Source organism: Lagopus leucura, unplaced genomic scaffold (assembly GCF_019238085.1).
Source record: "Lagopus leucura isolate 7727_CA_CO unplaced genomic scaffold, USGS_WTPT01 Super-Scaffold_100048, whole genome shotgun sequence".
Lineage (NCBI taxonomy): Eukaryota > Metazoa > Chordata > Aves > Galliformes > Phasianidae > Lagopus > Lagopus leucura.
In genome coordinates, this window is record NW_024962294.1 from 3,005,183 (window position 1) to 3,030,507 (window position 25,325).

Sequence of the window (25,325 nt, forward strand, 5' to 3'; positions counted from 1 at the left end):
ATGGAAGGGTTTTAAGCACCACCTAAGCAGAGAGAGCTGGGCATACAGCAGCACCTCGCTTAAGCCACAGTGTGTGTTTTTCCTCCCTGCATAAAAACTGCTGCAGTTGGAACCAGCAGCATCTTCCCTTTCTGCCTCTCTGGCACGAAGACGAATGGCACGAACCCTTCTGGGCTCTGCCCTCACGCTCTCCATGACGCCAGGAGCAGCGGCAGCCTCCTCGGGACTCAGCCAAGCCCTGTGAGTTGGAACTGTCCTCAGATCCAGGGCTCACTACCTACAGGGCATGCAGGCTTGGCTGCGTCCTGGGGAGCATGTGGTGGCCTCTGTCATGCTGGAGCCACTGCTGTTTTTCTGAGAAACAGCTCCACATGCTGCTACCCGGACTGCTGGAGCAACCCCAACAGCTCCATGCTGTGAACACACCGGGTGCACACACAGAGGGCACCCAGCTCTGCACCCTGGGACCCCTAATGACAACCTCAGGGTTGCTGTAGCGGGTGGGAGATAATTGATGCTGTTCTCCCAGCACCTCTCACTCAAACAGGACCTTCCCCTTTGAAAAAGACAAATATAACCAAGATGAGTCAGTTCCTCCGAGCTCCCATCCCCTGTACAATGTGTAACTGGAATTTTTCATTTCGGCACTGCAGGGGAGGCATAACTTGAGAAGACAATGGAGTCAGCTACAACCCAAAAAACCAGTGCCAATTCTGTGCGCATGAGAAATAAAAACATTTTTGAGATCTAAAAATAAATTAACTGTAAATGACAGTGAGAGAAGATCTGCATGTACTCACTGTCAGCCTGCGCAGGGCCCGTCCCTTTGGGTGCATTCCCTGCTCTTTCAACCCAGGCTGTGATTTGCAGCAGTGTCATCAAGCCATGGACACACTCAGCACCTGCAGCAAGAGTTGGGCTCCCTGGGCTGGCGTCAGACCTAGAAGTGAATGCGCACAAGCTAGGAGAACCTCTTGAGTTTCTGCTATAACTGCATGATGGTAGTGAGAAGGGAAAAGGTCTGCACTGAGCTCGGGGTCTGGCTGGTTCAAGGCACTGCACGACACACAGAAGCCACTCGGTTTTCTGTGATTAAATAAAAAGGAACGGCCCTGCTTTGCAGAGGGTCACCCCTCTGTTTTGGAGCTCAGCCGCCTTCCTTCCCTGCTGCTCAGCCTTTCTTATCTCCTGCTTGGAAGGGGTGAGGAGCGACCCAGAGCTCAGATGTCACAGAACATTTCCTGGGTGCTCCATGAGGGACAGTCCTTCATGGGGGAGCTGTAGGGCCCTGCTGATACATCCTCCTAAAAGCTCTATGATCTGAAACTGGTGGGCAGTTCTCACATGTGGTGGGGATGGATGTGGCCTCTGAAGCCAAGCACCAAATTAGGGCACACCAGCAGGGCCAGATCTGCCATTCTCCTGCACAAGCACTGGAGATGCGGTCAGTGGAGCCATCTACGAGATGGCAGCTCATCTTCAGCGCGCCGTTTCCACCACGTTGGGTTTCCCCCCTCTCCTCCTCGCTGTGTAACACCATGTTTGATATTTTTGATCGCTCAGCATGAACCGGAGTTTGCCAAGGGCAGAAACTGACGTTAAAAGAGAACAGAGATGGCTGTGTGCACCAGAGCCGCCTCCACATCCACAGCCATCACCGCCGGTGCTGCGTTTCCCTCTGCTGGAAGGAAGGCTGAACTCAGGACATCGATGTGTATCACAGCTCTGAACCTTCCGGAGTTTGGAGCTTCTGGCTGTGCAGTGCTGCACACAGAGCTCTGTGTCTGCGTGCATCTCAATACCCACCGGCTGCTTCCTCACAAAGCTTTGCATCACCCCGCTGATTCCCCAGCAAGGAGAATATGTTTATATACGTTGATTTAGCCGTGTTCATTAAACACAGAGTAATTTAGGGCTGCCTGCCCGGCATCTATCAGTGCCTGGAGCACAGCAGGAATTTTAAGATCGCCCTCCAGCTCGCACCACGACGAGGTGACGAAGCCTTCAGTCCGTGCTTCTCGCCCGACTCGGAGGAAGAGGAGCCAGCCCGGCCGGGGCGCTGGTACCTCCCGCCCGCCGGGGGGGCGCACGAGGACAACCCAAGGGAGACGCGTTGTGGGAGGAAGCGGAAGTTGGTGCTGGGGGCGGAAGCGGAAGTACTTGCAGTGCGGAATGGCGGCGGCCGTGTCGGCGCTGGGTGGTTTGGGGGATGTCGGTGACGGGGTAAGGCCGCGGCGGGGGGCTGGGGGACGGGCTGCCGGCCTTTCTTCCTGCCGCTGGCTGAGCGGGGTTGTTTCAGGGCTCCTCGGCCTCGGAGGACGAGGCGCAGCCCAGCGCGGCGGCGGCGGCGGCGGCGCAGAAGCGAGAAGAGCGGCTGCGGAAGTTCCGAGAGCTCCACTTGAAGCGGGTACGAGCCGGGCCGGTTACACGCGCGCTGCCGGTGTTACGGGGGGAAGCAGTAGGGGAACGGCGGTTTCTAATCCGGCTCCGGTTGGATCGGTTGCGGCCGCTGCCACCCCTCAAGTATTCGTTCCCGATGGCCGATCCGGTCCTTCCCGTGTTGGGGGCCGATTTTGTGGCCAGCGCGTTACCTGGTGTGCTGTATCAGGAACCGGGGCTCAGAGCTCGCACACGTGCCCCTCACTGAGCCACTTCAATCACCTGGGATCTGGGTTTTGTTTTCTGTAGTCATTTTTGTGCTCACACAGTTCTGCGCCATCACTTTGGTGTTAAATATTTTGTTCCTAGAATGAGGCTCGCAAACTGAATCACCAGGAAGTGGTGGAGGAAGACAAAAGGCTCAAGTTACCACCGAACTGGGAAGCCAAGAAAGCTCGACTGGAGTGGGAGTTGAAGGTGGAGGAAAAGAAGAAGGTAAGAAGAGCATGTTGTGGCTTTTTGGAACCCCGCAGTGATGCTCCCCTTTCAGTGACAGAGTCTGGAGAGCTTTTGCTGGAGTTACCCTGTGCTGCGTTTCCTCACTCCCCTTTCCCTCAAAGAAAACCCAACTAGGCTCTTGAGGATGTATTTATAAATCAGTTCTGCACTAGAGGCTGACCGGATTGATCTGTATAAGCTTTGAGTTTAATCTATGGACATTGTATTGTTGCTCGGTGTTTGTGCTCTGTTAGGAGTGTGCAGCAAGGGGAGAAGACTACGAGCGAGTTAAACTGTTAGAGATCAGTGCTGAGGATGCAGAGAGGTGGGAAAGGAAAAAGAAGAGGAAAAATCCAGATCTAGGATTCTCAGGTATGTTTAACGACACAATTGTCTGCATTTTTAATGAGCTTGTGTTAATATTTCAAGGCGAATCACGGAATAAAAGCTTTTACCTTAACAGCAATTTGGTTTTTTCCAAAGATTATGCAGCTGCTCAGCTGCGGCAGTACCAGAGGCTGACCAGGCAGATCAAACCCGACCTGGAGCAGTATGAGAAGCTGAAGGAGCAGTAGTAAGTGCCTCTTCAGTCATCTGATCATCAGTACTGGCTTTATAAATGACTACTAAAGCCTTAAACAAGTCTTTCAGCACACGTATGTTTTCATATGTACTGTTTTAAGATGATTCTGAAATGCATGACCTACTTGAGAATCTCATACTGCCACTCTCTACTTCAATAGGTAGAAGATTGCACTGCAATTTGTGAGGTGTTCTTTTCAGCCTCCCAATTACTTGCTTTCAAGCAGCACTGCTGGCAGTGTGAAGTTCTTCAGATGCACGAGTTGTTTGCTATTTCTTAGTTGTACTTGTTTACTTTAATGTTTTGGTGCTTTATTTTTGAAAGTTCAGCAGGCTTTGATATTAGAATCTGCATTCAAATAAAGATTTTAGTGCTGATTTCTGTATCTTGTATAGGCATGTTATTAATAGTTTAGGATCAGCATGTTCTCACTGTGTCTTCAACTCCTCCAGTTAGAAGTTAAATGCCTTGCAATGTTTAATTAAAAAAAATCAATTGTATCTTGGTACAACTTTGTAAACTGCTGCTCATTGTTCTCAGTGGTGAAGCCCTCTATCCAACATCTGACAGCCTCCTCCATGGAACTCACGTGCCAGATAAGGAAGGGATTGACAGAATGGTTGCAGATCTTGAAAAGCAGTGAGTAAAGAGATAATTTCTACACGTGGCACTTCTTAGTAAGTGCACAGACCCTCCCACAGGTTTCCAAACACTGATGCTTGCCTTGCAGAATTGAGAAACGTGAGAAGTACAGCCGGAGGCGCCCTTACAACGACGATGCAGATATTGACTACATCAATGAGAGAAATGCCAAGTTCAATAAGAAGGCAGAGCGCTTCTATGGCAAGTACACAGCTGAGATCAAACAGAACTTGGAGAGAGGAACAGCTGTGTGAGCTGGGATATCCAGCACAGGGCACAGCCCTCCTCTGCCTGCTCGAGTTTGGTATCATTTATCAACCAACTTTAAGCTTTATCAGAGAAATGCTTTGTGGAGCCCCTGAAGCAGTTTGTGAGATAATACAGTAGATGTGCACAGTGTAAGCCTGCAGCTGTATATAAGCTCTACTTGCTAAGCAGCCAGCTCCTCCAGTGTCACATTCTAAATAAACTCTCTCTCTGATTTAAAACGTGTCCCTGTCTTCAATTCTGTAGAAATAGAGCTATTATGGTGGAATGGTGATGGCTCCACAGGCAGCCAGGCACACAACAGATTTCTGTTTGCAGAAGGGTCTCCACCACAGTCACCTCCAGAGCCTCCATTTGCCACAGCTCGGCCAGCAGCTATAGCAGTATGAAGGTCTATTTTCAAGATGACCTTCCAAATTACCTTGTCACATCTTCCAGTACTAGCTAAGTGAAACTTAAGCCTGGAAATAACCACTGAAGAGCTAAAAATAAAAGCCCAATACTTGACACGCAGATGCCAGTGCAAAACTGAAGTTTATTTACTCAAAGTAAACAGTCCCACAATGTAATTTAACTGTTCAAATTAACAGCTACTGAGCTATTCTTTAGAAAAAGATTACCCACCTGTTAAGTTCTAGTCCATTAAAGCAATACAAAAATATTTACAAATATACACAAGATTCCATCTGTGGCTTCTGGATCACTGTGCTTTACATCTGAAAGAGAAACCTAAGATTCCAAAATTAAAGATATCAAAATAAATACTCGACATTAACAAAGCCCTCAAGCTGATCAGAAAACTTCAGACCTCACTACCCAGGTGTTGTTACACTGCAGTCTGACAACAGTGAGCTCTCCTAGCGTGCTCGGAACAGCGTACATTTGGGTGAGAAGTTGAGGAACTTTTTCTCCTCCTTCTTGACAGGAACCCACTGCCCATAGGGACTTCCCTTCCTGTCATCTTCTCTTCCTGGAGAAATTGATGGTTCTTTCACAATATGGCTCGCTGGCTTCTGTTGTACTGGTTTTGCCATTGTATTCTGGAAAATAAATTACATTTGTTAAGCACTAGAAAGATAAAGATGTACAAAGAGGCAGCAACTTCAAGAGGTTTACTTGTATTGACAACACACTTATCAAACCAGAATGCTGAATAACCACCCCACCCCAGTTCTGCACTACCAAAGATGCAACTTTCAGTGTAAAACTGTACACCAGGAACAAGAAGTTCACAGGCACTGAACATTATGAGCAGAAATGTCTACATCCACTTGAAACACCACTGCAGTACTGATCCAACTCCTTCAGGAAAGGAACTGTGAAACCCTTCAGGTGTTACCATGACAAAGGTGTTTGATTTGGCAATCACTGCTGTGGAGACTGACAGGGCAGGGATCAATGATGGACGCCCACCTTTGGAAGCACACTTACATTAGGGCTGAAGGAGATGCTCCGTGCAGTTGCTCTCTCCATCCCACTTTTGGTTATGATTTCTGTCAGTCCTTTGGGTTGCTAAAGAAAAGCACACAACACTTCAGTGGGAGGATACACCACTCTCTGCAAGTCAAGGCAGCCTTTAAAGTTAATAACTTTCCAGTAGTGTTGTTTCAGATATTTACAACAAAAGTAGCCAGAAGCTACCAAACGTGCCAACAGATCAGCACTGAGTTCAATCTGGCAACCAGTATTTTTAATCAAGGCCCTTGTGCCAATTCAAGGACCCAACATGACCTGATATCCATGCCCCAGTTACAGTTTTAAAGAGTGTTCAAATGATTCAAAGCATGGAATGCCATACAATGAAATGCAGTGTCAGAATAAGTCGCATGAAATTCTGCACGTTAATCCTGCAGAGCTTTGGATAACAACAATAAACTTATCTGCAAGTGATGCAGGCCTCTTCTTCTGTACTCTCTCAACATCTGGAATATATTGCATATATTATGAAAGGGATGCCTGTACCGTTTGTCTAAAACCTTTAGCAAATTTACTTCCATTTGAAATAGCATTGGACAGATGTAACAATTACTGTTGTTTTCTATTCAGTATGAATCAGATTAACACAACAGAACACAGTCAAACTAGAGCTCAGTTTAAGATGCTGAAGTTTCTCCCTCCCTTGAATTCACAGCAGCTACAGCCCACGAGACCCTTAATTACCAACAGATTTTCTTCATCATGTCTGGAACCATAGTCATGATTTCTATAAGACAGAAATAAAGCATGTAAAATGCATTGTGTGTTTGGGTATGTAACTTCTGGGAAATAGTTTATTACACATGAAAAGCTTTTAACTGTTAGAAAAGGAAAATTAAGAAGAAAGAAATAACAGGTTTGCTAAGGAGCCTCCTTGTTTTAGGTCGAGAAAGAAAGAGTTTCTGTAATGAGCCATAAATTACTACCATCAAGAAGTTGGAAGAACTACAATTCTCTCCCCTTGCTAATGTTACAGCACCAGGGGAAAGCCTGCACGTAGCACTGAGCCACAGCACAGCCTGGGTTGGAAGGGACCTTAAAGATCACCCAGCTCCAACCTCAGCCGTGGGCTGGGTGCCACTGGGACCCCATCCAGCCCGGCCCTCAACGCACTGCCCTTCAGAATCCAGCGTACTTGCAGTGAAAAGCAAAGTCTACAGTGGTTTCTACAGCACTTTTTAGCATTCTGGTAAACCTCAGTTCTTTGTTCAGGAGTCTGAACTTGTAATTGCCAACTCCCCAGTAAGGAAAAAAGAACCATGGCACATCCATGCAGAGCACAAGTCTTTAAGCGTTCACCTTCCCACTCACAACACTCCAGTTCATACTTACCTCATCTGAATCCCCAGAGTCTTCGTGTTCTTTTTTAATACTGCTGCTCTCCTTAGCAGCAGGACGGATCTTCAAGCTAGCAGGCAAGACTATATTTTCTGTTCCCAGAGCTTTCGCAGCATTTGCCTTTGCAATTTCCAGAAGTTCCCTCTTTTCTGAAAGAAAAAGGTCATTGATTTTTAACATGAGGTACGGACACACTCAATCCAAACCTAAAACTTGCAGCTATTCTGCCTCTGCACTGAAGCATCAACTCAGATGGATTTTTGTCTCAACTGGGGAGATTTAGCTTCAGCTGAAATATACATACGCTCTGAACTGATTACTGCTTTTCCCCCCCCCTTGATACATTTTTTACAGATGTACCAAGACTTCCTTTCCATTTGCTACCACCATTTATGCCCTATAAAGCAACTACAGGGACTACAACTCATCTAGTTCATAACAGCCCTGTTTTCAAGAGCTCGCACCCAGTCTCACAGTACCTTTCTCACTCAGGTGCAGAGGCGACCTACTCCGAGACCTTGTTCGTGACCTGCTCCTCCAGCTCCTGTAAGCCTCAGGATACACCGTCCTCCCAAACCCGTAGCTTCTTCTGCCTCTCGAACGCGACCTGCTTCTTGAATAGGACCTTCTGTAGTAGGATCTGCCACGGGACCACGACCTGCTGCGCGACCTGTGCCTCGGAGGGCTGCGGCGGTACCTCCTGGAGTGGTACCTTCCCCTGTACCTCGTGTAGCCACGAGACCTCGAGCGGCTTCTGGAATAGGAACGGGAGCATCTTCTGTGCCTCCGGGATCTGCGCCTTCGATCCCTAGACCTGGATCTGGACCGGCTCCAGCTCCTGGAAGAAGCTGAAGAGGACGTACTGGAACTGGACTGGGAGCTGCAGGAGGACCGACTGGATGACCTCGAGGACGACCTATCGCAGCTTCTCTTGGATCTCAAACCATTCTCTGTTTTCTTTGGTGAATTGAGAGTCAAATCATCCATGAAGTTGGCCATATCGCTGCTCTTCCTGCTCACCACTTTTTCCTTGCAGGTACTTTCAGAACTCGATTCTGTTTTTATTGTTGTTCTGCAATATCCGGTCTCTGTTCCTGGGCAGGGGAGAGAAGAGAAGCAAATGAAGAAGCAAATCATTTACACGCAGCAATTTCCATATACACCACCATCAAATATTACAACACACTGCACACAAACAAGAAGTTCAAGTTAAACGCTGACAATTATCAGCATGTTTTAAGCATGACATTTTTAAGCAGCACCATTTCCTGCTCTGTGGTCAGACTTCTGGAACACGCTGCCCAGGAAGTGGTCAAGAAATGTTTACATCTTGTGCTGAAGGACGTGGTTCAGTGAGGAGACACTGATGGTAGGAGGATGGTTGGACTGGATGATCTTAGAGGCCTCTTCCAACCTTGATTATTCTATGACTCTGTATGAAAGTTTAAGAAGGCTTTAGTGTAAACCATGAGTAGTTCTCTCTGGAATTCTGAAAGGTTTGTGTGGGCTTTAATATCCTTCACACAACTTCTGTTAAAGTGATAGTTAGTACTATTTATTTACCCCAAACAAAGTTTTCAAGATATTCAAGCTCCCAACATTTCTAAGTGCAGGAGGTGCAAAACAGACATCTGCCTTCCAGGACAGAACAAACTTCATGCTTTACCTCCACAGCTCTATGTAGGTAAGACCAATGACCACAGAACCACATAACACTACTGAACTACACCTGCAAGGTCTTACACATTCTACACACCCTGTGAAGAATACAGCTAAGAGACAAGGATGTGACTTCTTAAGGGAGCGTATCAAGACAAGCTTCCCCACTCAGTACGCCTATATTATTAGTATTGTGTTAATGCACAAAGATTGCCAGCTGAACCACTGACCTTGGATTCACTGCTTACTGCCAATAAGGGCTATCAAGACATCTATTAGAGCTAATTAAACTCTGCACTCTTCCTCAAGCAACTGAAGGAAACTGCACAGGATCACAGAATGGCCAGGGTTGGAAGGGACCTCAAGGATCATGAAGCTCCAACCCCCTGATACACGCAGGGCCACCAATCTCCGTATTTCACAGCAGCCCAGGCTGCCCAGGGCCCCATCCAACCTGGCCTTCAACACCTCCAGGGATGGACGGGGCATCACAGCCTCTCTGGGCAGCTGTTCCAGCACCTCACCACTCTCATAGCACAGAACTTCCCCCTGACATCCAACCTCCATCTTCCCTCCCTCAACTTCAAACCATTTCGCCTTGTCCTGCTGTTATCTCCCCTTTCCAAGAGTTGATTCCCCTCCTTTTTGTAGGCTCCCTTTAGGTACTGAAGGCTGCAAGGAGGTCACCAGCCAAGGTCACGGGCACTGCACATAGCAGGGGACCACCCCCCCGGGCCCCCCCCCCCCCCCCACCTTCCCACATTCAGTTCAGAAGCCAACCAGGGCTTTGCGTGAAGCCGCAGCCGGCCGCTTACCGCTGGGGGCCGCCGGACATCCATGCTGCTGACTCCCATGGGACCCGAGGGTGCTCCTGCAACGACACAACGGCGAGTGAGGGCCGGCCGTAGCACAGCTCAGCACAGCCCACAGCGAACACCGCATTCACACCGCACCCGCGCTCCCCTCTTCCCCCCCCATCAGCCCTACGCAGCTCCTCGCCCCCCCTTACCCGCTGCACGCAGCCGCACCGCCTCCGCACGGATCCTGCTCTGACGGCGGAGCACGAGGTGACAGCCCCGCTTCGTGAGTCACGCCCATAGCGAACGGCCGAGCCCGGAGAACGCGCCGCGATCCGAACCCGCGGAGCTCCACACAAACGCGGCCGCCCCAACAGCGAACGCAGCGCCGACTGAGAGCGGACGCGAACCTTCCAGAACGTCACTCCCCGCTTACGTAACAGACAGAACTGCGCATGCGCGGGCAGGGCGCCGGCTATTTGCACATGCGCACTGCGCGCGATCGCCTGCTTCTCCCCCTCCCTCCTCATACTGCGGCGCATGCGCAGAAGTCCCTGTTTGACGACCTCCCGCACGCTACGCGCCTGCGCACTGTTGGCAGGGAGCAGCAGCTGAGTGCCGCGCCTGCGCACTGAGCGCGTCGGCGGATCGTCGGGCGGCGGCGGCCGTGAGGTGAGCGGCGGCAGGTCTGAGGTGAGCGGCGGCTCCGCGCCTCCCGTGGCGCCGGCCGGCCGGGCGGTGGGTCTGGGCCGTTCTCCGCTTGAGGGCGTTGAGGTGCGGCTATCAAAGCTGTGGTGGATTTTTCCAGTGACGGAAATGCGATGTTTTCTTGCGTTCCTCAGAGCGTTGGAAGATGTCCGGCTTCCTGGAGAGCCTGAGGTGCTCGGAGTGCGTGGACTGGGGGGAGAAGCGGAACACCATCGCGTCCATCGCCGCCGGAGTGCTGGTGTGTGCGGCTTTTAGCGCCGAGCCCCACGGCAGAGTGCTGGGCATGGAAAGGAAGGCTGCCTGTCACACGGTTATGGGGCACAGGGACCACGGTCCACCCCATAGCCTTGCCCTGCGCTGGGCTGGCTGCTGAGAAACCTCCGGGTGTCAGCAAGGCGTTGGTGCTGCCATCCCTACTGCAGGCCTTGGGGAGTGTGGGGTGGATGAATGGAGATGGGCTGCGAACTTACAGAGAACTGACATAGGGATCTGGACAGGCTGGATGGCTGGGCTGAAGCCAACGGGATGAGGTTCAACATGTTCAGATGCTGGGTCCTGCGCTTTGGCCACAACAACCCCAGGCAGTGCTGCAGGCTTGGGGCAGAGCGGCTGCGTAGAGGAAGTGGAGCTGTGGGTGTTGATTGATGCTCGGCTGGACGTGAGCTGGCAGTGTGCCTGAGAAGGCCGATGGCATCCTGGCCTGCATTAGAAATAGTGTGCTCAGCAGGAGCAGGGAAGTGATTGTCCCCTTGTACTCTGGTGAGGCTGCACCTCGAGTATTGTGTCCAGTTTTGGGCTCCTCACTGCAAGAAAGACAGTGTTCAAAGAAGGGCAGCAAAGCTGGTGAGGGGTCTGGAGCTCAGGCCTTATGAGGAGCAGCTGAAGGATCTAGAGGTGTTCAAGGCCAGGTTGGATGGGGCCATGGGCAGCGTGGTCTGGTATTAAATGTGGAGGTTGGTGGCCCTGCCTGTGGGCGGGGGGTTGGAGATTGATTCATCATCCTTGAGGTCCCTTCCAACCCTGGCCATTCTGTGAATCTGTTAAGGAGATGGGATTGTTCAGTCTGAAGAAGAGGAGGCTCAGGGGAGACCTTATTGCTCTCTATAAGTACCTGAAGGGAGGTTGTAGTGAGCTGGGGGTCGGCCTCTTCTCTCGTGTAACAGTGATAGGATGAGAGAGAATGGCTTCAAGCTGCACCAGGGGAGATTCAGGCTGGACGTTAGGAAATACTACTTCTCTGAAGGAGTGGTCAGGCACTGGAATGAGCTGCCCAGGGAGGTGGTGGAGTCACCGACCTGGAGGTGTTCAAGGAGCGTTTGGACGTTGTGTTGAGGGATATGGTTTAGTGGGAGCTATTGGTGATAGGTGAATGATTGGACTGGGTGATCCTGTGGGTCTTCTCCAACCTTGGTAATTCTATGATTCTATGAACTGCCTGGCAGAGCTCAGACCTCAGGTGCTCCCTGGGGTCAGTGCTGGGTCTGATCAACATCTTCATCAGTGACTTTAATGAGGGGATAGTGCAGATGGTAAGAGGCTGGGAGGAATGGCGGACACACCTGAAGGCTGTGCTGCCATTCAGGGAGTCTTGGACAGACTGGAGAGCTGGGCACAGAAAAACTATATGGGGTTTAAGAGTATTGCACCTGGGAAGGTGTCCATGTCTGGAACCCCCAGTACAAGAAAGGGCTGTTGTCCAGAGGAGCCACAAAGATGATCAAAGGGCTGCAGCACCTCCCCAGTGAAGACAGGCTGGGGGAGCTGGGCTTGTTCAGCATGGAGAAAAGAAGGCTGCAGGGTGACCTCATTGCAGCCTGCAGTACCTAAAGGGAGCCTACAAACAGGAGGGGAATCAACTCTTGGAAAGGGGAGATAAAGTTGAAGTTGAGGGAGGGCAGATTGAGGTTGGATGTCAGGGGGAAGTTCTTTGCTATGACAGTGGTGAGGTGTTGGAACAGCTGCCCAGAGAGGCTGTGATGCCCCATCCATCCCTGGAGGTGTTCAAGGCCAGGTTGGATGGGGCCCTGGGCTGGTATTGAATGTGGAGGTTGGTGGCCCTGCGTGTAACAGATTTGATGACCTTTAGCGGTCCCTTCCAGCCCCTGCAATTCTGTGATCTCTTCAAGCAGCTGAATCGTGGGGTTTGTGTTTAGCTTGTACCTAACTGAGCTGACAGCAGAGGCAGTCATGCTGTAATTTATGGTTTTTTTGGTCAAAACTTTTCTGTCTGTGTTTTAAACTACAGTACTCTCGCTTTTAACAGTTTTTTACAGGTTGGTGGATAATCATAGATGCAGCTGTAAAGTACCCTACCATGGAAGACTTCAACCATTCATATCATGCCTGTGGGGTCATAGCCACCATTGCATTCCTAATGTGAGTGTAACGTCTTGATCAGAGCTGTGCACACCTAGAAATCTGGTGGAATTCAGAATTTTTTTTAAAATGTACTCTTTAAATCAGGAGATAACTGAAAAGAACAAGCCAGGGTCTGAGTGTTGCTAATATAGAATGGTTTGGGTTGGAGGGGTTCTAACAATCACCTGGGTCCAACCCCCCACCATAAGCTGGGACACTTCTGAGCAGGCTGCCTAAAGCCCTGTGCAATCTGGCCTTGGGCGCTGCCTCTGTGCACCCACAGCTCTGGGCTGCAGTGCTCGGCCTCATTGCCCACTGAGTGATAACATTTCTTCCTAACGTCTCATTCAAATCTCCTCTTTTAGCTTAAAACCATTCCCCTGTGTCCTATTCCTGCACTCAGTGAAAGAGGGTTCCTTCCTTTCTTATGGTGGGGGCTGCTGAATGCAGCACTGCATGTGGTCTCGTGAGAGCAGAGCAGAAGGGGAGAACTCCTCCTCCCTCGAGCTGCTGGTCATGCTTCATTTGGTGCAGCCTAGGATCACGTGCCTTGCATCTGTCTGTGGTGAGGAGCCATTAGCAATGGAGTAGCACACAGATCAAGGCATTAAAAGTGGAGAAAAGTGGAGCAGTGCATTGAAGTTTAACATCGTTCCAAAGTCTGAGCAATAAAATACATCTAACAAATGCAGTACAGCCTAAATGAGTTTCTGAGAAGTTTCTCCTCCCGTTTTATAAACATTTTCCTCCTTGCTTTATTTATCTTTCCCCTTTTCCATCCTGTTTGTCACATTCAGGATCAATGCAGTGTCTAACGGACAAGTGCGGGGCGACAGCTACAGCGAGGGCTGCCTGGGACAGACAGGTAAGAGGTGTGCAGTCAGTAACCCTTGGAAGAGCTGTGATGCTGCACCAGCTGTGCACTGCTTTATGTGCACAGCATAAGTGGGTCACGTCAGGTGCTCTGAAACTGAAGCACCTGGAAAGCTGCTGGTGTCTCACCCAGGGATGGGCACAGAACCTCTGTGTGTCTTTTTTAAGGTGCTCGGATCTGGCTCTTCATTGGCTTTATGATGGCTTTTGGCTCTCTGATTGCTTCCATGTGGATTCTGTTTGGAGGATACGTCGTTAAAGGTAAAATACAGCATGAAGCATGGCCTGGCCCTGTCTAGTTCTTCCCTATCCATTTTTTTTTTCTTTTTTCTAACATATGGGGAATTTTAAGATCCCGTTTCTGTTATTTAAGCTCACGTCAGCCTGTTTTGTAGGACACAAACCTTCCAGTTAGCCTTAGTAGAAACAGAGGGCTGAGTCACACAGGGGACTGCACTGAAATAATTGAACTGCTTTCGTTATACAGGAATAATTCTCAGCAAACACCTCTTTCCAGAATTAAGGTGACTCATTTTGTGCAGGTTGTTCCCCAGGCCTATACATTAAGCCAGCAAACTGCTTGTAGAACTGCACACCTTCCTTTATACCGTGGTAATTTTATGAAGACAAGTCTTGAGAAAGTCACACAAACTGCAGCAGATTCCTCTTGGCAGGGACACATCAGCAGACATGAAGCTGTTGCTCAGCCCTGGCAGTGAATTTCATGCTCATTAGGGCACAGTGGTTGGGTTCTAATTTATGTTCTCTTTAGTCTTGGCATTACTCAGGTGACGGGGGATTTTCAGGGACACCTGGGCACACTGATTTCATGCCAGTGCTCCGTTCTGTGGCTTATCATCACTGCAAACTGGGTGTGCAATCCCACACGGTAATGACAGCCTGCATGAGCTGAGATCTGAGTGACATCTTTGATTATTGCTTCAGTTATTTGGAAAGCTGAATAAGTGAGGGGGAGGCACAAAAGCCATTGAAATGACTTTGCAGTGGGGGCAACAGATGGGAGGGAAGCATCTTGTCAGAGGATGAAACGGATGCGAAAGATGCAGAGTGCTCTGTTAATTCTATGAGAGAACAACCTGTCTGAGGGCAGATCTGTTCTGAGGCAGCAGCTGGGCCCTGTTGTGAGATGGGGTCTCTTTGAAGAGAAAAGACTTGTGAAAAATTCAGAGTGTTTTGTTTTGTTTGCCTTTAGAGAAAACAGTCGTGTACCCAGGAATTGCTGTTTTTTTCCAGAATGCATTCATCTTTTTCGGGTAAGCTTCTCATCCTTCGTTCATTTCTTACCTAATTGGTTTTGAATGATCAAAACCAAAGCTTGCTGCAGTCTGGGTTTTATTTCAGCTCTATTTCTTTGCAGCTAGATGTGGGTGAATAAAGTGCAGCTGAGGGCACTCGCTGATCTGCCTGCATGGGTTTTGTTGCAGGAGCAGGCCGTGGGTTCACAAATACACAACTTGCTCCCACAAATAACGTACTGAAAACATGATTTGGTGTTTAATCTGCCCCCTGAGGTGCTCACGTGCCTTTCTTGTTTCAAACAGAGGACTGGTCTTCAAATTTGGCCGCACAGAGGACCTGTGGCAGTGAGCTCACGCTGATGGAAGCGCATTGGCCGTGTTGCTTTTTTAACTCTGTATTCTGGAAATTTTGTAAAGCCATTTTGTATACGGTGCCCTTCAATGGTGTCTAAAGGTAAAACGTGGAGAAGGGAAATCACAGCACCACAAATCCTGGTTGTATTTTTTTTTAAAGGAAAAAACCTTAAGAACAGTTATATTGATTTCAATGTTGCAATGTTTCTGACCTGTAAAACTGCTACAAGTAGCAATGGAAGTCACTTTTGTATGATGTTTGCTATAAGAAAATAGAATAGTGGAAGATTAATGCATTTAACCATTTCACACTTTCTATGATATTTACAGCCCAAGTCCTACTTGCTTTACAACCAATTTTTAACATATATTTATTAAGTATTTCCTATATCTGGACAATATAAACAGTTCTTCACTTTCAAATCTGACTGGTTTGTGTTTTTTCCTGTGTTAAGCTGTGCTGCTTTGGGCCTTGTTTTTCCCTGAGTGTTCAACACAAAGATGGTGAGGGCAGTGAACAACTCACTGCTGCTCAGACACTGCAGAGGCACAGTGAAAGTTCTGTCCTGGTTCTGGCTGTAAGGAGCTCATCCACAAAGCCTGCTGTAAACTTAATTCCTAACCACAATAAAAGGAAGGAAGAACACTCCTCAGCTGGGAGTTAAACCAGGGACAGGCCCTGCAAGAGAGATTTCTGATCCGTATTCATTTGAACTCTGAGATACAAGAGGAGCTGTTTTGCCCCATCCTCTACACACAGCTTGGTTACTTGCTCAAGAAATCAGGGAGCAAAGAGATGTGAGAGAAACAGAGGAATGAAACACTATTCCTTACCACCACTCCTGCTGGAAGACAGCAGAAGCACGGAAGAAGTCTTTGTGTCTTTATGTTCAGTGGGTGCTGGAATGTGAGGAACTGAAGGTCACAAGTTCAGCCTGGATTACAGTACTGCCAGGGCAGTGATGTGCTAAATGTGTGATAAGGAGGCATATAAAGGTGTAGGCAGCTGTGCTGAATGAACTGTCAGCTGGTAAAAGCTGCATGCAGCTGATAAATAAGTAGATGGCTGGCTGTTTTGTGAAATAAGAAACAGTGACACTTCCTCTACAAGTTACCTGGACCTCTGTCTCAGCTTCCTTTAATTGCAGAACTGCTTTGTTTATTCCCTAATGAACAAATTAGATGTCAGCAGACATTGCAGCGAGCACCAAATACTCCCCCTCTTGTTTTCAGTGTTACAGTTTGCCTCATTCCTTCATTTTTAAGCAAGTGTGATGAGTAAATAAAAACAGCCAAGGTTCCACTTCTTTAATTATGTAAGCAGTTAAAGGAAAAAACGTCAACTATTTTGAAATGAAGAAAAAGCTGAGGAGCACCATGCACTTACAAACACGGCTGCACTGCATCCCCTGACTGAGCAGGCCGTGCCTTGTGCACAGAGCCCTGCAGGTAGGAGCACTCTACAAGCAATATCTCCTTCCATTCATTCAAATCAAGGTAAGGCCTTTAGCTGGCAGTGTTTAAGGAATCGTTTCCAGATCTTCCAGGCTGGCCACCCCCCAGCACAAACCCAAGTTCTGCTCGTCATTTCTTGCCATCAGATCTTCCAAATCTTGGCTGAGCCACGAGCAGATTTATCTGGTGACACGATTTCAGCCTGGCACAGTGTGGAGTTCTGGCTCAGCCATCAAAACAGGGCCTTCAGCAGAACTTATTGAACTTACAAACAGGAACTTCAGCACTTCACTAGATCAGAATAAATGCGTGCTGCACAGATTGGGACTTTTAAACTTCAGAACTAAATACAGCTTTAAAAGCTTCAAGCATTTTAATGGATAAGCCACGACAGCATCTTTCTGTACACGTCCCACAAAAATATTTAAGGTAAAATGATCAAAACAGAAAAGAAAACATGTTGTAATTCTCCATCTGTGAATATATGTGCTGATTGTTCAGAAATAATGAACGTTTTGTTGCAGATTCTTCATGTGTCCATTGGGAAGGCTTTTGTAAGTGTGCTAATAATTAAGTGCTGTTTCATCATAGCTACTCATTTTCTCTAATGACAAATACGGATCTTGGTCAAGTTTTCCATTGAGGTTCATCCATTCAAAATCCAACAGCCAGATGAGGAAACTGTGAATACAGACATTCTTGTATCAGAACGTTTTATCAATCAACATCAAATCAACACATGGAGGAGGCGATGCAGAACCTTATTCCAAATTCCCTGGTTCTTAGAGGATCACACTCAGCACCTAAATGTGCACAAGCTCTGTGTTCATGCACTCAACGCCCAGTGAAGGCCAGGAGTTTTCATAGAAAGAACCTTCCATCCACAGAACTGCCTGGTAAAAATCCTCTTTGACATCCATTAATGGGATGAGGTTCAACAAGGCCAAATGCTGGGTCCTGCACTTCACCTACAACAACCCCAGGCGATGCTACAGGCTTGGGGCGGTGTGGCTGGAGGACTGCGTAGAGGAAATGGACCTGGGGTTATGGATGGATGCTGGGCTGAACATGAGCCCACAGTGTGCTCAGGTGGCCGGGAAGGCCAATGGCATCCTGGCTTGCATCAGAAACAGCGTTGCAAGCAGGAGCAGAGAAGTGATTGTTCCCCTATATTCAGCACTAGTGAGGCTGCACCTCGAGTACTATGTCCAGTATTGGGCCCCTCACTGCAAGAAAGATATTGAGGCCCTGGAACGTGTTCAAAGGAGGGCAACAAAGCTGGTGAGGGCTCTGGAACACAGGCCATATGAGGAGAGGCTGAAGGAGCTGGGAATGTTCAGCCTGGAGAAGAGGAGGCTCAGGGGAGACCTTATTGCTCTCTATAACTTCCTGAAGGGAGGTTGTAGTGAGCTGGGGGGTCGGCCTCTTCTCTCGTGTCATCAGTGATAGGACCAGGGGGAATGGTTTCAAGCTACGGCAGGGGAGATTCAGGCTGGACATGAGGAAGTATTACTTTTCAGAAAGGGTGGTCAGGCACTGGAATGGACTGCCCAGGGAGGTGGTGGAGTCACCGAGCCTGGGGGTGTTCAAGGAAAGGCTGGATGTTGTGTTGAGGGACATGGTTTAGTGGGAGCTATTGGGAATAGGTGAACGGTTGGACTGGGTGAGCTTTGAGGTCTTTTCCAACCCTGGTGATTCTCTGATTCTATGATTCCAAGGGACCGTCTATGAAGCACAGGATGTCTGAGCACGGATGTTGTGTGTCACAACAGAGATCACAGCTTTAGCCACGCGCCCACCACCAGGAATGCTATCTGAAGAACATTTCTATTTTACTCAGGCTTCAGACAGCTGAACAAACGGGGCATTGAAATGTACCCTGAAATGGCTGCTGTGTGCACTGCCACGTGGTTAACCTTACACTGAAAGGAAACTTACCTCCCAGTACACCTGGTCTTCAAAATACTTGGAGACAGGGATGGGCTTCAACAGTTTGAGGTTTAGGATTAAACCTGGTTGTAAAAACACATACATTGGATATACCTCTACACATGTCATGGAAAGGGGAAGGCTGTGTAACTTCTTGGTAACACACATCCAAATGGAACACAGACTAAAACACAACATCAGGACAGAACACTTCAGCAGAGCCCTGTGACTCAAGTTGACCTTAAGTACGGAGAAGCTTATAGGTAAAAACCCATTAAACAGCCTCCCAGATTCTAAGGATACATGGAAAGTCTTTAACTTCTCACATGAAAGCAGACAGGCTTAGCAGCACTGTTAGTTTGGGTTCTCAGTACGTGGAACCACTGAATGATTATTTTAGTTGATTGTTTTTTAAAGAACTCATTAGCTCTTACCTACCCTTGAGCTAATGCAAAATTGCAATCGATTAAAGCATTTTATAATATCGTTTCAGAGTATATTTTACAGCAGCTTCCACCTCAAACCAGAATTAGCAGCTTTAGAACAACTGCAGCTGCCATAAAACCAACAGTATGTCATGTGAGGAGCACGTGAGCCTTGATGATCCCAAACCCAGCAACCAAAGGAGCTGGGTCTGCCTCCTGCAAGCTGCTGACGTGAGTGGAAGTCTGCAGATTTGCAGCAACTGGCCTAAAAAATGAGAAGCTCCAGGTAGCATTTTCCTGTCACCAAGACAACACCAAAACATAAATGTACTTTCATCCTCACACATCTCATGTCTGTAATCTGAAGGCAGCTGTTAAACGTCTGCAAAATACATTTCACCAAAGAAAAAATGTTGCAGGTAGGTTATGTTGACTACATCTCTTCTTCAGAGCCTATCCAGGAAGAGTTCTGGGTGCTCATGCTTCCAACTGTTTCTCCTACATAAATCCCTATCCACAGCAGCACACATAAGCACCTGTTACACCGGTGTCTTTTTGCAAAGGACACTGACACACAACAGCTGCAATGGGAAAACACAGCCCCTGCCCCAAAGGAAAATGTGGAAGATGTTACTGAAACGTGGTTTTCCTGCTTACCTGTAATCAGACCCGTTATCAGGGCAGCACTGATGGTGAAGCAGAAGGCACCGATGCTCATTGCGACCTCGTGGCCAATGCTGAAAGCAAAACAAGTGTTTCCCCTTTGACAATTGCTGGCTCTAACGTTCAGCCTGTGGATGTGTCTGCCCCAAGTGGTCCCTGTGCATGGACCTCCTGTCAAAACCTCACATTACAATCACTGTTTTCAACCCTTCATGCAGCTGCAGTTGGATGTTTTAAGAGAGCTGAGCAGAAGCCTACAACCAGGTTATGTTGCACTGTGATTCATTCCTGTGCAAGCTGAGAGAACCAGAGAACTTCTGTGATACAACATGGGCTTGATATGATCCATGAAATCCTATGGAGAACCACCCTTCAGTGAGCCCTTTGTGTGGTGTTTCCCCAAGCATATTTCCAGTTGGGGGTCCAGACTGGTGTTAGCCCTTGCCTGTATGTTAAAGACTTTGGGATAAAATTCATCTTTTTTTCCCTCCCTTGCTGTAATAGTATACAAAGCTTTCCCAAAACACCTGGGAAGGAGGCATTTTCCCAGCCTTCATCTCCTCTGCACACTGCTCTGAAGATAAAGGACCAAATTCAGGACTGAAACCTAACATGATTTATCTGTGAAGGCTTGCAAGCCTTCTGTATTTATGAGAATTCCACTCAGGACACCCTCCAGTAACGATCAGATAAACTTATTACACCTAAGGGCAAACATTTATGTACCTTGGTGATTTAGTCTGGATTTCCAGCACACAGAAAAGAACTCGGGCAAGAGCTCCAAACACAGCAGGCAAACCAAACGTGAAATGAACCCCAGATGCATCATGAATCTTGAGAGTAGGGTTCAAGCAACCCTGGGAAGAGGGAAAACATTAAGTGATACACAAGAACACAAGCTGATAACTGGACACTGTCTATCTTAGAGTTGGGAAATTAACTTTGGACTCTTAACTTGCAATCCCACACCTTGGTCAAGACTTCAGGTTTAATCTTCTCAAAAAAGAGGTTTACCTTGAGGTATGTCACACTGGAAAATAAGTTTACAGAACTTCTACAGAAAGGAATTTCAGGCTTTGGGTGTTACCTGTAAACAGAAAGATCCTAGCGTGCTTATCACACCAGCAAGGAGACCCAAAATCATTGCAATCCAGGGATACTCGATAATGTCTGCTGCATAACCAATAGCAACCCCACCAGCCAGCGCTGCACTGTGGATATGAGTCTGTAAAACAAAGTAGCAAAGAGAAAATTCAGTCATTGCTTGTTGTATAACAGCACATTAGGGGATGTGGGCTTCTGCATACTGTAAGCTACCATCAGAGAACACCATTTCTAACTTCTGCTTGGCAGCCTAATGATAACTGCCATGCTGAAAACTCAGATTTGCTTTTATTGAATAGCTATTTTACCCTGCAACGTATTACTGAGAGTAACAGAACAAGTTTTTCCATACCGTGATTTTCCCTCATGTCTTACCATCCTGAATTTTCCATCCTTTGTGATCAGACCAGACAACGCAAAGGCAGTCACAGCACTCACTGCAAGTGCTAAGTAGGTGTTAAAGATCAATTTATTCTTTTCTGAAGCCAGTACAGAATTGAAGCTTGGCCAGAACACCCACAGAAAGAGAGTGCCTTGGAGACAAAGACAAGCAATTGTTATTACCTGCTCTCAAACACAGTATATCTACCATAGGCTGTCTCTGGATGCTTCCAACCCACATTTCTGCATTCATTTCAACTTCCTCTTTGTGACCAAAGAGTGATTCCTGTCCTCTGCAGTGCAGACAGCCTGAGAGCTGCCTGCTGTCCCAACATCTTCCCCAGAAACGTGGTACTGCACACAGCACTGCAGTGTCATACGGACAGCAGATCACAGGCCTGCCTGTATCCTGTTCCCCACCTTTCAGCAGGTTTTTATCTTACACTCACAGCATTAGGCAGGGACTGCATTTCCATATCACTGTGCAGCACCTTGATGGAGCAAACAGCATTTCAGCCCCAGATAGGGACTCTAAGCACTACTGAAATACAAGTCATAACCTCAGCGCATGGATCCCTGACCAAAACGTCCACACAAGCCCCAAAGAGAGAGGGATTAATTGAGAGAGGGCAGCAGTGAACCTGCACTTATGCTTTCCTCCTGCTCTCACTGCAATCTCTTCTCCCAGCATTAAACCAAATGCCTCACCCAACATTGACAGTAAGTCCGATTTTGAAGTACTTCCATTCTTCTCAGCCCTTAGTGATGGCTCAGGGAAACGTGAGGAGACAGCCAGACCAAAGTATGCCCCAAACAGGTGAACGTGCATCATGCATACATGGTATGAAACCTGCATCAGTAGAGTATATTTGTAACCAATCATGTGCCACAGGAAACTTTGACACAGATGCTGATATAATTCACTCATGCAACCTCCCTGTGTAGAATTTGTCAAAACAGTCACTTGGTTTATAACTGAAGCGTGGGTTTTTAATGCCATGTTAATTTATCTGAGCTCACTGTAGCTCATAACCACACAGTTCATCCACAAAGAGCTCGGAGCACATTTACACTGTGTGTTAAACGCAGCTCTGCCTCTGCTGTGCACAGTGTGCTCGTGTATCAGTCAGTGGAAACAGCAATGTTTCCAGAGGCTCTGTGAAACTTTCCCTCCTGTTTCTGGAAATGATACTGCTGTACCTTCAGGACGTGCATGTTGATCCATCTGCTCATACGGAAAACTATTATCTCCACAACTGTCATCACGATGGACTGCATGGGATTGATCTTCCCAAGAACAGCTCCAATGGAGATGACCACAGCAACCACGCTCATAGCAGCTCCCGTTATTCTGTAATGAAAGGAAGGAAAGAAGAAAACAAAATACAATTCCGTGTCAGGACCATATTCAGGCAAAGAAGAAAGAACAACTGACAGCAAAATGCATTTAACCCTCCAAAAAGTCTGCAACGACCATGCTGATTCACTGCAGCCAGGCATTACACCAGAATAAAAGCCACCAGCAGCTCCAGTGATTCCAATTCTAACAAGAACTAATTACCTGAACACATCTTCCACTGTTCTTTCTGTCGGGAAAACTGATACATTTTCCATCAGAATGGAGCACTGGACACCAAGCACGATGATCAGGAGGTTGAATCCCACACTGCTGAACCCGTATCGTTTCAGAAACGTCAGGAAAAAGCCAAATCCAAAAATGAGCATGTGGCTGACATCCTGCAAATCTGCGTGACAGAAAAGAGCAGAAGAGCAGTGAAGTGATTCAAGCAGACTGGTTTTAAAAAATGACAATTAACTAAGAAATCTTTCTATTAAACACTGGGCACCATTATGAACTAGTTTTAAAGAAACCCAGAGCTTGCTCTCTCTTCCATAAGGAAACAGAAAGACGATACCGTACTCAAATTCAGTTTTACAGTTGTTTCATGTGCTGAGACCTCACCAGAGCTCTGCACTCGGAGTGCTGCCTGTCCTCAGAAGTTTCCACTTATACACGTGGAGACAGCAGAAAACAGATGAGCAATGCAATTTCTATCATGTATGACTTTGTGGACTGCCTTTGCTTTCACATAAATAATGATGAAGAATACAAGCAGGGCAGCAGAAGGGCAGCACAAACGTTCTCCTTCTCACTCACCAGTACACAAAACCATCCATCCCAACTCTACTGCAATGCAAAATAAAAATCCTTCCTTTCATGGCAAGGTGAGCAGTCTTACCTGTGTAGTAAAGCAATGCATACTGGTCTGAGAACAGAAAATAAATGAGGACGATGAAGACAGCTTCCAGAGAAAGGATCAGCCACGGCACGCTGCATCGGAAGCTGAGGTAAGTAGAAGGCATTGTGCACCAGATGATACTTAGGCACAAACACCTTAATACTTCTTCTATAAACAATGTTTGTGTCACCTCAAACCAACAGTTAAGGAGGGGGAGGGGGAATAAAAGAGAGATAAAAAACCCGAGAGGCATCGGCAACGAATGTTCCTTATCTGGTGCACGTCAGGAGCCCAAGCTTAGCTGACATGGACTAAACTCAGAAGTACCCACAAACAGAATCATACCAAATGGTCGATGTAATTCTGCAGGATGCCATCCCCACGGTGCTCCAGCTGCTTGGCTCCTCACGTATCAGCTGAATGGCAAGAAAAGCATGCAGACATGCAGACTCACAGCAGTGGGATGCTGAAGCTCACGCAATATCATTATTCCTTTATATTGCTTGTAATCCAGACTGTAATCCAGACCCGAGCCCCTCCACCACTACCTCAGGAAATGCCCAGCTGAGATTCCGGTTGTGTTTTCAGCTGCATTAGGCTCCAACACAACACCCACATCCCGCTGGGTAACCCCAGACACACCGCAGCCTTTTAACTGAGAACCAACCTGATCGCTTCCAGACCTGACCTGCATTCAGAAACGCATCACCTTCCATTGCCACACCGTGGCTATGAGGCACCCAACTTGTGGGTTCTCAGCCTTTGGGTTGGCACATGTTTTTTCTTTAAATAAGCAGCCACCAAAGCGAACATTTGGGGCACACAAGCAGGGCTACATGGCAGAAGCTGTTATGTCCTGTGGAAGATCTGCTTCCAGCTCCTTTTTGGGGGGGATTTGGTGACCGTGTTGCGAAACTCAGATGTTGCTCAACGTCAGTTGAGCTGCTTTGGAACACCTATAAGGTGCAAACAGAGCTGGTGGACACAGTGACTGCCTGTGCTCCATCTCCCATCTGCAGTACAACCACCTGGGAACCACACTGAGGATTCACAACTACAGCCACCATTCTGCATGAGTTAAATAAGCAAAATCACCCTTTTTTCTTTCTTTCTTTCTTTCTTTTTTGACATTTGTGACCAAGTCTCCTGGCAGCACGAACACTCTGACGGAACGCATGCCGAAGGCTGTAACGTCGCCCATGCCTTTTTGCACAGGACACCCCCGGGATCCTCCTGTCCCGCTGTAAATGCTGATTCTGGGCTTTTTGCCTCAAATTCCCCCATTAACCGAACAGGCTTTAACGCGCTCCTCAGCCCGGGCCCATCCATCACAGTCCGAACGCTTAGGGCCCGCACGCGGCCCCTGCAGAGGGAAAGAAGCCAGGCGCGGTTCGAAGCCCCGCTCGCACTCCGCTTTGCTACGCAGCCCCGCGCGGCTACAGCACGAACTGCGGGCGGGGCCGCCGGTGACAAGGCAGGCCTAACCGGAAAGGGCGGAGACAACGGAAGTTCCGCTCCACCTCTGCTTCCCATTGGCTGAGCACCCCCACCCACCCACAGGCCCTGCCTTAGGGACGGGTTTCCCATTGGCCGAAAGCTAGCAGCTTTCCTGGGCTCTGATTGGTCCATCTCCAAACACCGTCCGTCTTTGGACCGATCGGAGACAGGACGGCCGCGTTGCCCCGCCCCTTCCTGCGCCGCCATTGGGCCGCTCTCCTGCCACTCCCCTGAATGTGTTTCTTTGCTGCAGTCGCTCCGCTGTTTGCTTTTCGGTTTTTTTTTTTCTCCCGTCTCTTCCCGAAATCCTGTGAGGCGTCGGGACAAGGCTGCGTTGTTGCGGAAGAACAGCGCACCCCGAGGATTACGATAGTGATTTGTCAGCGAGGTTGTCAATCAAGCATGAGGGGCGGCCCTTTAGAGTTACGGTGACAGAGGAA

The 25,325-nt window shown here is 48.1% G+C and overlaps 4 protein-coding genes across 6 annotated transcripts; 2 read left to right on the forward strand and 2 right to left on the reverse strand.

Annotated features, from left to right (window-relative positions):
- Positions 1-2,157: 2,157 nt before the first annotated feature.
- Positions 2,158-4,590, forward strand: SYF2 (SYF2 pre-mRNA splicing factor). Its single transcript, XM_042885203.1, has 7 exons — positions 2,158-2,223; positions 2,300-2,407; positions 2,749-2,874; positions 3,132-3,249; positions 3,361-3,451; positions 4,001-4,099; positions 4,191-4,590. Exons 1-7 carry the CDS (start codon positions 2,173-2,175, stop codon positions 4,354-4,356), a joined length of 759 nt encoding a protein of 252 aa, XP_042741137.1. The 5' UTR covers positions 2,158-2,172; the 3' UTR covers positions 4,357-4,590.
- A 294-nt stretch (positions 4,591-4,884) lies between these two features.
- RSRP1 (arginine and serine rich protein 1) lies at positions 4,885-10,040 on the reverse strand. 2 transcript variants are annotated; one of them, XM_042885202.1, is made up of 6 exons: positions 9,852-10,038; positions 9,658-9,713; positions 7,663-8,277; positions 7,178-7,332; positions 5,801-5,881; positions 4,885-5,409 (listed from the first exon to the last, which is right to left on the reverse strand). In XM_042885202.1, exons 1-6 carry the CDS (start codon positions 9,938-9,940, stop codon positions 5,227-5,229), a joined length of 1,179 nt encoding a protein of 392 aa, XP_042741136.1. In that variant the 5' UTR covers positions 9,941-10,038; the 3' UTR covers positions 4,885-5,226. The 2 variants fall into 2 exon arrangements, 1 of the variants encoding a protein (XP_042741136.1); XR_006181347.1 differs by having other exon boundaries at positions 5,337-5,409; positions 5,801-6,291; positions 9,852-10,040.
- A 185-nt stretch (positions 10,041-10,225) lies between these two features.
- TMEM50A (transmembrane protein 50A) lies at positions 10,226-15,614 on the forward strand. Of its 2 annotated transcripts, none has more exons than XM_042885086.1 (7): positions 10,226-10,311; positions 10,482-10,585; positions 12,611-12,723; positions 13,503-13,570; positions 13,747-13,839; positions 14,792-14,852; positions 15,141-15,614. In XM_042885086.1, the coding sequence occupies exons 2-7, from the start codon at positions 10,493-10,495 to the stop codon at positions 15,184-15,186; spliced, it is 474 nt and encodes a 157-aa protein (XP_042741020.1). In that variant the 5' UTR covers positions 10,226-10,311; positions 10,482-10,492; the 3' UTR covers positions 15,187-15,614. The 2 variants fall into 2 exon arrangements, with proteins under 2 accessions (XP_042741020.1, XP_042741019.1); XM_042885085.1 differs by having other exon boundaries at positions 10,247-10,332.
- An 870-nt stretch (positions 15,615-16,484) lies between these two features.
- Positions 16,485-23,690, reverse strand: LOC122187517 (RH-like protein). The gene is made up of 10 exons (XM_042885084.1): positions 23,389-23,690; positions 22,710-22,893; positions 22,349-22,499; positions 21,857-21,998; positions 21,143-21,300; positions 20,751-20,888; positions 20,390-20,520; positions 19,658-19,737; positions 18,585-18,658; positions 16,485-17,327 (listed from the first exon to the last, which is right to left on the reverse strand). Exons 1-10 carry the CDS (start codon positions 23,639-23,641, stop codon positions 17,301-17,303), a joined length of 1,338 nt encoding a protein of 445 aa, XP_042741018.1. The 5' UTR covers positions 23,642-23,690; the 3' UTR covers positions 16,485-17,300.
- Between the last annotated feature and the right edge of the window lie 1,635 nt (positions 23,691-25,325).

Coding starts and splice junctions, on each gene's coding strand:
- LOC122187517 (XM_042885084.1), bottom strand. CDS start 23,641: ATGCCTCTCGGGTTTTTTATCTCTCTTTTATTCCCCCTCCCCCTCCTT. Junction 21,999..22,348: donor TCAACATGCACGTCCTGAAG/GTACAGCAGTAT, acceptor CTACTGATGCAG/GTTTCATACCATGTATGCAT. Junction 18,659..19,657: donor GATAACGGGTCTGATTACAG/GTAAGCAGGAAA, acceptor TTTTACAACCAG/GTTTAATCCTAAACCTCAAA.
- TMEM50A (XM_042885086.1), top strand. CDS start 10,493: ATGTCCGGCTTCCTGGAGAGCCTGAGGTGCTCGGAGTGCGTGGACTGG. Junction 12,724..13,502: donor GCCACCATTGCATTCCTAAT/GTGAGTGTAACG, acceptor TGTCACATTCAG/GATCAATGCAGTGTCTAACG. Junction 14,853..15,140: donor AATGCATTCATCTTTTTCGG/GTAAGCTTCTCA, acceptor TGTTTCAAACAG/AGGACTGGTCTTCAAATTTG.
- SYF2 (XM_042885203.1), top strand. CDS start 2,173: ATGGCGGCGGCCGTGTCGGCGCTGGGTGGTTTGGGGGATGTCGGTGAC. Junction 3,452..4,000: donor GAGAAGCTGAAGGAGCAGTA/GTAAGTGCCTCT, acceptor CATTGTTCTCAG/TGGTGAAGCCCTCTATCCAA. Junction 4,100..4,190: donor GTTGCAGATCTTGAAAAGCA/GTGAGTAAAGAG, acceptor CTTGCCTTGCAG/AATTGAGAAACGTGAGAAGT.
- RSRP1 (XM_042885202.1), bottom strand. CDS start 9,940: ATGGGCGTGACTCACGAAGCGGGGCTGTCACCTCGTGCTCCGCCGTCA. Junction 9,714..9,851: donor GGTGCGGCTGCGTGCAGCGG/GTAAGGGGGGGC, acceptor GTGTCGTTGCAG/GAGCACCCTCGGGTCCCATG. Junction 8,278..9,657: donor ATGTCCGGCGGCCCCCAGCG/GTAAGCGGCCGG, acceptor TCCCCTGCCCAG/GAACAGAGACCGGATATTGC.